The sequence below is a fragment of the Fulmarus glacialis genome, unplaced genomic scaffold (assembly GCF_000690835.1).
Source record: "Fulmarus glacialis isolate BGI_N327 unplaced genomic scaffold, ASM69083v1 scaffold12811, whole genome shotgun sequence".
Classification (NCBI taxonomy): Eukaryota; Metazoa; Chordata; class Aves; order Procellariiformes; family Procellariidae; genus Fulmarus; species Fulmarus glacialis.
The window spans coordinates 148,652-160,972 of record NW_009193503.1 but is presented as its reverse complement, the minus strand read 5'-3'; the positions used below and the strand labels follow the sequence as shown (position 1 = coordinate 160,972).

The following is a 12,321-nucleotide window of genomic DNA, read 5'->3' as shown; positions in this document are numbered from 1 at the left end:
AGGGAAAGGGCAACGAGGGTTAAGAGAAGAGCCACCCTGCGCACAGGTGGTTTAGATCTCTTGAGAAACAGGAAGAAAAAAAACTTGGGTAGATATTGACCATTTTGAAGGACAGAATGTCGTTTAAAAAACTGCAGGTTTTGTTTTCTGGATTGCATTGGGTGTCCGAGGTGTTGGCAGGGAGGCTGCAGGGCCTCTGTGAGGGGAGGCCGGGGCACAGCCGGCACCAGCCGGTTCCCGCCGGCTCCGCAGCACACCCTGCCGGGCACAGCTGAGCCCCTCAGCAAAGCTGGCGGTGCCTCTGTGAAAGCACATGTAAGAAAGGACAAATTGCCACACGGCAGAGTGAGGAGTGAGTAAAAGTGTGAGGAGGAAGGAGTGGCAGAGAGGAACTGTTACGGACTGACCGTGACCCCCATTGCCATCGCCCTGCGCTGAGGTAGAGGAGTCGGGAATGGAGGGGGGAAGTTGAGCTGGGAAGAAGGCCGGGGGCGGGGGGAAGGTGTCTTAGTTTCTGTCTTTGTTTCCTACCATCCAACTCTATTTTAATTGGCAATAAATTAAATCAGTTTTCCTAAGTCGAGTCTGTTTTGCCCATGGTGCTAATTGGCAAGTGATCTCCCTGTCTTTATCTCGGCCCACGAGCTTTTTCTTCGTGTTTTCTCTCTGAGTCCTGCTGAGGAGGGGGAGTGAGAGAGCGGCTGGGTGGGTGTCTGGGAGCCAGCCAAGGGAACCCACCATATGCATAAATAAAACTCTCATTTTGTTATTTTCCATTAAGTCTCTGAAATACAAGGGAATATAGCCTTAAAAGAAAAAAAAACTTGTATTTGTGGCAAACAGATTTTTCAGACCTACAGAATTTGTTCTTAGCCTTGGTGGTGATGGGTGGCCTGATTATGCAGAACAGTTTCTCTATTAGTCTGATGTTTGAATTAATTTAGCTGAAATTCTTTCATGGATTCTAATCAAGAATGACACAGACCTTCACAGACTACCTTTAAAAGAGTACTCAACAGCATGTTAACAGCGGATTTTAAGTAGGAGGGAAGGTTGAAATGAGGCTTTTATTTTCCTATTTGTTTCTGAATAGAAATCGTATCTTAGAGAAGCAAAGCAGCTTGAAAAGTAGTGCTTTTAGAACTGAAAAATTCAACTCTGAATTCACAGTGTCACTTTTTGTCAAACTGCTGCTGTGGTTGGCACATTTTTCATTTAGCTGTGCCCTGATGTGTTAGGCTTTGTTTGTGATATGAGAGTGATCTAGACCTGTTGTGTGATTTCAGGTTTCTGCACTGAAGAACAAATTGAAGAAAGTCTCTACAACCACTGGAGATGGTGTTGCAAGAGCATTTCTAAAAGCACAAGCAACTTTCTTTGGGAGCTACAGAAACGCCCTGAAAATTGAACCTGTAAGTAGGAAATTAGTATGCATAAGATGTAAGATGTAAATCTGCAGCTGTGGTGGGGAAAAAAGCTAACAAGAATTCGAAGTGTAGCATAACCTACTTTTACTAAGGTCAGCATTGTGGCTCTTTGGCTGACTAGTACTGAAAACAGTATTCCAGTCTTCAAAAAAGAAAGAGGTGCAACAAACATGATAATCACACAGGGAGAAAATTTCTTACGGAAAGGTATGGGTGTTGCTTGTTTTTGAAGACAGTTAAGTTAAAAGAGAGATGATAAAAAAGATGTAAATTAATGATCATAGGAGGCTAGTGCAGAGTTGACCATTTTCTCTCACTGCAAAACTTGGGTATTCATTGTATTGTTTTAAAAGGTAGTAAAAGATACACTTTTTACGCAGTGTATGCTTAACTATGAAACATGCAAATTCATGGAATCATGGAGTTTAAGAACATAATTAGTAAAGAAATTGTACTTTTACAGAAGTATGAAGAATGTCTGGAGTTGTAACTATTGACGATAAATGTTCTATTAGGGAAATTCAATCTCTTGCTTCTGGTTCAGAGCTAATCTCTATTTAGCAACGATTAAGTGCCATCTGAGTGGGGGAAGGATTTTTCTGTACTTGATCTTGGGTTTTATTGCTTCTAGTAAGGCATCTGTTCCTGGCTTACTGCAAGTAGCTTCATGGACTTCAATACAAATCAGTCCAGCTAAATTAATGTATTTCCACATGTTTTGTGACGCTCTGGTTTTGCTACCGTGTACTTAGGAGGTTTCTGTTAAAGTGTGTACGTTTTGCTGATAGACAAGGTAAATAGTATGAGGTAATTCATGAGATATGCCCCAGAAGTATGGGGGATGAACAGGTACTAACTGCAGAGTGATCCACAGAATATTTCCAAAATATTTCTGAAGCAGGGGAAACTAACGCATGCGCAAGTCAAGTGCAGTGATAAATCTCAATGCAGTGTTCACGGGCTCATTTGAACTACCGTTGTTTAGACCTATGGCTGCTAACAAGAAGATCTCTGTAGAAGACAAAACATGCTTTTGTCTTAATGCCTTCTTCTCTCATCTGCAAGCATTTGGAGGCAGAACGGAAAATTGGTGGTAGCAGTGGAGAACTTGAATACCACTGGGAGATGCTAAGATGAGCTCTGAGTGTTAAATGGGGAGGCTAAATGAGTGGAGTGAGAATGAAGGCTTACTAGTTGAGAAAAGGTGTTGTATTTTGCATTCTCCTGCTCTGTGAAGATTAATGAAGAGATGTGGCATGCAGACAAGTAATAAATCTAATTTTAATCATGGTGTTAAAGGAAAAGACCAGAAGTTGGATTACAGGTGTAGTGTTTCTTGAGGTTGAGGATGTTTCAGTAACTAAAGTCTCTTCAGTACTATAGTTTGTCTTACTTGTTATTTTTAAGGCCAGAAGGAAAAAATAGCTCAGTCTGAATTTTAAACAGTCGAGTTATCACCATCAAATAAACATAATTCCAACAATTCATATTCAGGGTTCAAAAATGACTTTCGAAGTCAGCATGAGTCCTTCCATGTCTTACTGGGGGAATCCATGTGTTGTGTGTGTGGAAAAAATAAATTGTATTGACTTGTGTATGTATGTTTGGGTGTAAGTATTGGGCTTTTAAATCATCTAATGTGAAATAATGGGAGGTATTTAAAATGTTGTTCATATAAATAACAAAAATGAAACCAGCAAGGCACTCTGGCTGAAGCCTCCTTTATCCATGTCGGGGAGACACTGACTTCCCTTCATCCATGCAGGCTTCCTTGTTCTCCGGTGCTCCTCCCAGTAGTTGCCAGGCAACTCTGGGAATATTAGTGTATGCTTTGCCTGGATCTGTGCGTGAGATTAACTAGTTAAGGGATTTATGAAGAAAAATAAAAATGTAAATTGCTTTTCTGGAAATACCATCTGGTATTTTGAATGCTGAATGTTAAAGATGAACATTCGAAATCAGTTGACAGTGGCACGCCCCTAGAAAGTGCAACTTCGAGGGACAGCTAACCTGAAGAAGTAGAAGAAATTGTTTGGTTTGCTTATCATTCCATCAAAGGAAAGTTGTAAACGTAATTGCACAAATGTGTCATAAAATCCAATTTTAATAATCAGGAAGTGGAAATTTTCAGGGCTTTCTTTCCCAAGTCCTTTTATAAATTAAAAATTTAATTTCTGATCATACATTTCAGTATTAAGATTTGGATAAAGAAAATTTGCAAGTGTTTCATGTGCTGAACATGTCAGAATCAAATGACCTGCATTGTGTTTCCAGTTTTGCCACAGACATCCTGTGAGGGTATTGGACAGGTCATACAACTATTTTATACTTCACTTCCATTTTAGAATATGCCAACAGTAAATGCAATTACTGAGAGACTCTTGTTAATATTTGGAACATCGCACTTAAAAATTAGTTCAAAACCCTTGGAAAACCTGATCTTAAGAAGATGCAGCAGAACTCCAGAGAGTAGTGAGTAATGAGTAAAACAATTAGGAAAAGTACTTGCTAAGTTCACAAAAGAAAATGGGATTGTAATTTAATTAAAAAGCGTCATAACTGGCCATTAGTAAGGCGTCTTGCAGTTTAAAGCCCTGTGTTTCTCTGTTGTGCTGTACTTCGAATGCTGCACTTGAAATAGTCTTCTGTACTCTCGCGTAATTCCATCATCTATACAGCAATTATGTTCATTGTTATTTCCTGTCAGCTGTTTAGCTCAGTTTGCTGAGTTTGTGGATTATATGCTGACAGGTGTTCAAAGTGGTCATGATACACATCATCTCATATAAATACGGAATGACGTGAGTTTCTTGTTGAATAGTGGAAGAATATTAAAGTGTATGCAGCAACTCTTTGATTGCTCTCCATTGAAGTATCAGAATCCACAAAGACCACAGTGGCTGTCATAAAGTGCTTTAAAATTTTAACATCTATTTGGGAAAAAATATTTTGAAACCGTTACTGGTTTAACAGTTGCAAATAAAATCATTTCGATGTGTCCGAGACAAACAGAAAAACAAATGGAAGAAATAGCTTCTAGGAAAAGAACATATTTTCAAATACCTCCATTGTGGGTTTTTTCTCTTACCACCTTTACATGTCGTAAATATGGGGCATAAGCAATACCAAACATGATGTGGTTCTTTGCATTTGATGTCCCATAACTCAGGAAATCTGACTGTTCATTTAAAATAATAGATAATTAGGAAATAAATTCAAAGAAGCAGCAGCTTTTCCTCCTTTCATAGTTTTTGTCTCATAAGACAATTTAATTTGGTAGACCGTTTCATCTGGTATGAGTTGACTTTTCGGGATAAATGGTGTGAAGCCATTTTTCATTATTCTGTGTAGGCCCAGAATGTGTCACAGAGCAGACTTTAAATTGACATTATACTTAAGCATAGTAAGAGCTCTTATTCTCTTCAGATGCTTTTACTCTAAAGGTACAAGGTTATGTAATGTATATATGAACCAGTACACCAACAATGAATGAGTTACTGTTGCCGTAAACTTTCTGAGGCCTTCAGTAACTAGAACTGTTGCATGAAAAAACATACCCAGATAATACAGTCTGCAAGTCTAATCATAAGATTCATGTAACAAAATAACTGATTCAGTTATGTTTCCTGCTGTGTGTATGTGTTTTCTGTAGTTGCGTTAAGCCAGATTTTAAGTAGGGAAGAGTATCTGTTACATGTGATGTACTTACAGTCTCCACAAACCTCTGTTGCTATTAAGTACAGTAAAACACATTAGAAGCAGTGGGTTTACTTGGGTGTATTGAGGCAGATTGTTATCTTTATGAATATTACTTAAATTTTTAACAGTCACACCAATGTGAACATTTTGTTCACGTGAGTTACTTTTTTCTAAATTCCTGATCTTTTGTTGTTTGCAGAGGGAATGTTTTTATCATCTTCTAAATATTTAATTCACAAAATTAGGTCATCTTCAACAGAAGTAGCTATATAATTACTACGTGTGTGTAAAGGTGGTTTGTAGTACTCAATAGTTGTGTGTATATTGGTGACGGAGGGGGGAAATGAGACTCACATTTTCTGCATCAAAGATGTTGGCCATGCACTTTCTTCTGCTGACACCTAGTGGTTAGAGACAACATTTAATTGGTTTTCTTTCGCAGACAGTCTTTGTTAAGAAACAAACGTCCTAACACCTGTGAATAAAGGTAAGCTCATGGTGTAGGTTGACCGAAAGCAGTAGCCTGTGGGGTATGATACAATACGATGTATTGGGTTTAGGTTTGGGGTGCTAGTACAGCTAGCCTAAGCCATCTGGGTGCTTTTTCACCTATCTTGGGTATGATAGTTCAACAGCAGGCTCCAAGTTTGACGTACAGTCTTCTCAAATGACAAGCTTTCTCTCTGTTCTCTGGGTACGTGGGCACTCCAGTGAGCCTTGCAAAGGGAATTGTGTGTGCTAAATACAACATTTTCTAGCTTGATAGATTTGAAAAGCTTGTTTACTTGCTCTTTGCTTTAAAATGTGTATATTTTGAACAGGTATTTCTATTTCCACCTCTTGGTTCCTTTTGTCTGTATTTCATTGCTATAAATACACTGTAAGGTGAAAATTTCTGTGCTTGTTTTTCTTTTGCAGTGCTGCTACTTTTTGTACGGATAATTAAGGGGGGGTAATTTTAACATTCATAAACCAAATAGATATCTGTATCTAAGTGCTCCTGCAGGTAGTTCTCTCTTTAACTTCGCTGTTTTGCATCGATAACTTCTTATATGCAGGCACTGTAAAATTTGGTGTCTCTCTCACAGCATAGTATAGATGGTATACTGAGGTGAGAGGTATATGCAATGTGAGCTAAAGTAGCCCGTTTTATTTCTGAAGAGACATGTCTGTGCATGAGATTCTGGTGTTTGTTGGGTTTTGAATCAAGATGTCCTGGTTTGTTTTTAAAAGGCTGATTTAGTTATTATTAATTTATTAATCTAGTTATTAGAGTGATGAGCTCTGCATTTTTTGTAAAATGGTTTCTTGTATGTATTGTCATATTACCTAAATCTAGACCTTCCTCTCATTTAGAAAATCCATGTAAACCTGATTTTGGTGGATTGTGAGTATGCTAGATACTAATAATTTCCGTATTTTGTACTGGATTTTTACGGTTGCAACACCTGTGAGTGTTTCCAGTATGTGCCAGTCTGTGGCAACAACGTCTCTGATTTGTGGCAGTGTGGCTGAGGAGGTGAAGCAATTAATATAGTTGCATTACTTGTAGCAAGAAGTATATTCCTTATTATTTGGCTCATACTATCTTCCTGAGGTCTGCCCAGCAAAATCTTTCATTGCTTTGCTCTCCTTGAGAGGCCCTTCTCTCTGTGGATGAATTGGAATGAAGTAATAACCGTGCTGTGATCTCTGTCCAGTGCTAAGGGGGTGTCACTGGTTACTCGTTAAGTATCAAATTTTGCACTGTTTCTAAACAAAGTAAGTGTCAAAATAATGGGGGGGAAGAAGGCGAAGGGAGTTGTGATGGCATTAAAAGTGTAATTAAATTTGTGCGGACATTTTGAAATCAATGTCAAAATGAAAAAAATACAGAAAAATATGAATTTATTTTTAGCCTCTTATTTTGATGCTAAAAAGTCAAAGTAATTGACTATTTGATTAATATTTGATTAATACTCTATTGAGGGATTTTTTAAATTTTTTTTTTTTTTCAGTTGAAAATTTGCTTTCAGTCCTGGAAAGGCATGGCCAGTAACTTTCACTGTTTGCAGATTCCTTGAAAATAGTGTTATTCTGTTTTGCGATGTTTCCCACAAGAATGAAACTGTCTACCTGCACCTCAAACTGAGGAAATATGTTGTTGTAGTTTAAAACATCCCCTGTTTTTCAATTACATTTAAAACATGTGGAGTAGTAGTTGGGAGCTTACTGAAGCTTTAAGATGCTAATAATGAAACATAACCATTTTAAGTAACCAGTGGTACTGCAGTGATTCTGATAGTGGATGGTACTTTTAGTAAACTGTTGTATTATGTACCATTATCATATTGTAAAAATTTCTACATAACCTATGTCTTTCAGATTGAACTAGGATCATAAATAGTTACCGGTACTAACTTGAATGTGTTGGGAATTGCTGATAAGTGAATCTGTTCAATGAAGCGTCAATTAATTTCTTTTATGTCTTCATGGTTTGTTATTCAATCTTACCCAGGTTTATTAGCCTGAGCAACCATTAGTTGTATAACTGGATAATTTCTGATTAACTTTAATGGTTCTGAATTGATTTGGTTTAAATTTAACCTAAATATTCTTTGGATGCATCCACTTAAGAGTAAACAGAAAATGTCGGAGGCAGAGTCAATGTACTTTTCTACTTCCACACTTTTTATGCGCTTTCATTGGTGAAGTTACTTGCTAATTTGTGAAGTGGACAACAATGTGTTTAAGACATAACAAAACATTTTCTAATCTTAATATGAAACTACTTATTGAAACTCATGTATGTATTATATATTCCAGTTTTCAAACTGTTTGAACTGAACTACACTGGATGTATGTATATATGTTTTTATGTATACATTGCTGCCTTGGTTCTGTTGTCCTGTCAAAGCCTGATAATTTATATTTGGATTCTAAGTAGAGAAGACAACATACTACCATTTTTCATGATTGTAACTTTGATACAGATTTTCTCTTAATATGCAGTTTGAGCAACTGTGGGGAAAAAAACCATTATGAATAGGAGGAAATAAAAAGCTAATTTTTCTTTTTCAACATAACATTCAATTCAACTTAAGGAAATAATGTAATAGGCCTTTGCAGTTTGTGGTTTTGTCCTAGTTTTGGAACCATATAGGGATGTCTGAGTGAGGTGTAGGACATTATACTTTCATAAGGGGTGTATAATTAAAAAAGAGGTGTATCCTTTATTGTATTTCCAACTTTTTTTTTTCCTTGAAAAAAAGTGAAAAACTTTCCTGCCTTCGTGCAGGAGTGTAAAGACATTTCTGGAGAATCGTTTTATCCCCTTGTTCTCTTTTGACAGTTTCTATTATCCATTCTGATAAAGATAGCATTCATTTGATTATCCACGCTGCAGCCATATGTCTATGCTGCTGTGTGTCCATACCTTCTGGGGACACTGGAGACACTCCTTTGGGGTTAGCTGGCCATCAAGTCCTTCAGTGTCTGCAGGGGACACAGCCTACCTGATCCCACTTACATCAGGTACCAACTCAGTCTGTAAGGAGGAAGCATCAGGATGCTCTCCAGTTCTTTTTTCCAACATTGTATCGATGTAAAGATCTTGCAATGCAATATACTTAAGATGTGTTGTTAGTAGCTATAGTTTTGATTCCATCCTTCTTGTGAATTCCTTCCTCAGAATGGGGGCCGCTGTACTATCAGTATCATGGTATAGATCTTTCCATACACTTGATCATGCTGTGCTGCTGAGATACTGCACAACTGAACTCTAGAAACTTTAATGCTTCTGAGTAAATTTATTCTGAATTTTAACTTTGGGACATGGGATCACTTTCAAATGAGATGTAAAAGTTCCTCAAAATTTTTTAGGAAATGAGGTGCAACTTAGCAGTTAAAAGGCATTTTTAAAAGGCATGTACCTGCATTCTGGACAGGACACAGCTTGACAAGCATCCATTAAAAATTAATGTGGTAATTTCCTGTATTTGTTGTAACCTCTTACTAGAGAATCTGCCTTAACAGCTCTTACTATTCTTGGTATCAATACACTGTGCAGCCACTGAATTGCTATCTTACTTCTACAAAAGTAAATATTTTTTCACAAATCCACTTGCACAGTTGCAATTTCATACTATCCCAGGACATTATGTTTAACATCTCATTAATCTTTGTAGAGTTGTTCCTCGTGTGAGCTCTGAATGGGTTCTTAATATCCAGGGTACCGTAGCTAGCTATCATGAACTAAAGTATTGATATTGCTCTGGCATTGTATATTTGCTGGCCAAGAACTGCGTGCACTTTATAAGAAAGCTGTTGCTCTTTACCTCTGTTTAAATTCATGGCCAAGGAAGGTAAAGTTAAGGCAGTCCCATAGATATTTAGGTCTCCTACAACAGTAGGAGTTTCAAAGTGTTTTAAGAAGACAGTTTACTTACCCATTTTAGGTTTTTACACCACTAAGGATTTTTGCTTTACAGATTCATAAGTAATACCATGATACCAGTAACACAAATTGATATGTTTCTCAGGAAGACATTAAAGCAGCAGTGTGATGGCATGACATAAGGCCACTGTATTAATTATTTTATATCAATCCCTTGCCCAGACTAACACTATAAATTCCTTTAACAATTCCAGATCCATGAGATCTGAGTGGGACAGAAGTCAGAAAAGAAAAGAAGATGATGTGTGGTGCAGAGTAAAAAAGCAAATGCCAGATGAGTCCAAAAGGAAATTTTGTTGGAATATGTGTGAAGTAACATGAAAAAAGTGCATGTTACATATTGGTGCATAATTCATTTTGAAAAGGCTTTGTAGCATTCAATGCTCTATCTACTATGAAGTATGATTGTTGCCATGGTGAATTATTTTTTTAAGTTATTCAGTGGAAGAGTAAATAGTTGTTTCCAACTCCCAGTAATTGCCACATCCCAGTTACTTCCTCTACATAGCCATCTTTTGCATAGCTTTTTTTTTCCGCATGTATATTTTAGAGGTATACATTGTATACAGAGTAGATCCTTCCCTTTCACCAGAGTTGTCTCAATAGGTCAGGGTTTCAGGAGTGTTTGTCCATATATAGAGAAAATGAAGAAGGAAGGTCACTAATGCTTATATTACATGTGTACAAACTTTTTAAAAAAAAACAACCCAAAACTGTAGGGGAAACAGTGAGCAGCAGCATATAAAGTAAAGCTTTTTGTTTTACTTGCAGTTTTGTTGTGCTCCTTTTAAAGTTAGTACTGGTGTATATTTAATAGCAATTTTCTCCCACCCATCTTTACTTTTTTCCTGTTCAGTTGCTGTTAACTCTCCAATATATGCCTGTATAGACAGTCTAGTAGTGTCTAGATGATCGTAATTTGTAAATCTCATCCTGATGACTCTACTAACAGATAGGAGTAGACTATGACAGTGGCATTGACAGTGACAGAGTGTAAAACCTGATGTTTGTATGATAAAAATGGAGATAAATTGAATTTCTGTATATTCTGGAACTGAAACTTAAGACTTCTTTTTCCTAGTATGAAGATTCTGTGTTTTGTGGCATTTTGAAGACCCTAGTTTTTGACAATCTCACTTAGAAGCTACCTGTAACTATTGTTATGTTTTACCATTTATGGAAAGTGTTCTAGAAGACATACTACCCAGAATTCAAAATCACTGACTGAAAAAGATCTATTGGGGAAAGACAGTTTTGTCAGTTTGTTTTCTATGTGGTTTTTGTTTTCATTTCAATCCTGTTGCTGTGTTTTGTCTCAAGCGTTACTGTTCCTATAGCCAAGTTTCAGCTTTTCCTGTTTTGAACCTTAAAAATGTCTCTTTTTCTAACAAGCATTTACTGTTCTTCAAAATGCATTTAATATTCTACATCTGAGTCTGTTGAGATATACATATGTTAATGAAACTGAAAAGACATTCTCTTTAATCTCTTATAGCAGTCTGTTATGTAGTAAATAGAATTGTTTTGTAATTTCCAAACTGTTATAAGATGCTGTGTTGTATGTCACGCTTGGGGGGAAACTAAGATTCTGAAGGAAAGGTAATAAAGAACAATATTTGAGAAAGTTAGCGTGAACCTCTGCTGAATATGGCATTTCTGCTGTAAAAGATGCAGTCAAACTTTCCTGTCCATCATATATGTTAAAGTAAAAAAAAAACAAACAAACAAAAAAAAACCACAACACCAAAAAAACAAAGAACAACAAAACACCCCTGACAACAATAACAACAACAAAAAAAACCAAAAAACAAACACACCCACACACCCACACACACCCACCCCCAACCCAAAAAACAGCATGGGAATGGTTTTGTACTTCAGTCTAGAAACATTGCCCAAAGTAAGGGATCATGTGCTCTGCATCTTGTAGTGCACAGCAACAACAGATGAAACGTTAAGTTCCTTTGAATGTGGCTTTCAGAATGCTGATGTTCACAGGACTGCTCTTGAGATTATTAATGTTTACCTGTTTCATGCTGACATTTAAGTTTTTGTGGTATCTTAGTTTGTGGGAAGCTGTGAGCAAGCTGAAGAGAGAAGTATCTTGTGTTTCATTGTATAAGTAGCTTCGCAGCCTCCATAGAAATTATACGTTCAGCCATCAGACTGGATAGGGTCACTCTGTGTATCTTCTGTGTTGGTGCTGCAGAAATAAAAGTAGCTTTGTTCAAAAGCCTCTAAATTTTCCTATTACCAGGGAGGGTTGTACAGTGAGGAGCAGCTCCATATACTTCAGCTTTACTGATAAATTATTTGTCTGTGCCTTTCACACCCGATTCTCTGGTTTTTGTGCTATTTTATATACGTGTTTTTGTTTCTTCTCAGTTTGTTTCAAGCCTTTGTTTTGTGTTTTAGACTGACTTTTGCCTCTGTTTTTATTGTGTTTTCTCCTGATACTTTACTTATAATTGAGAGTGCACAGCCTCAGCAAGCAATGAAGCAGTGTGCAAACACCGCCATGCAGGAAAAGTTGAAGATATTTCCTGAACTAATAAAGCGCAAGGGACTTAGAGTGGAACAATGAAGCAAGTAAACGAACACCAAGCATAAAATAACATGACCGTTGAATTCAGCTTCTGTGTAAGGCACTTAGTGATTCTGTGTTTTTTAAATGAGCTGTAAATAAGTTGCATTTGGTATTGGGGGGGGGAAAAAAAACCCCAAAACAACACGCTGCCCACAAAAAAAAAACCCCTCACT

At 37.1% G+C, this 12,321-nt stretch overlaps 1 protein-coding gene across 1 annotated transcript in view; it reads left to right on the top strand.

Moving 5' to 3' along the window:
* The window catches only part of DENND1A (DENN/MADD domain containing 1A), a gene marked incomplete at its 5' end in the record, with an annotated part of 209,147 nt that overhangs the window by 127,792 nt on the left and 69,034 nt on the right, over positions 1-12,321 (top strand). Inside the window, 2 exons of the mRNA XM_009587477.1 lie at positions 1,287-1,447; positions 1,715-1,725. Coding sequence (XP_009585772.1) covers positions 1,287-1,447; positions 1,715-1,725 — 172 coding nt within the window. The remainder of the gene's footprint in view (positions 1-1,286; positions 1,448-1,714; positions 1,726-12,321) is intronic.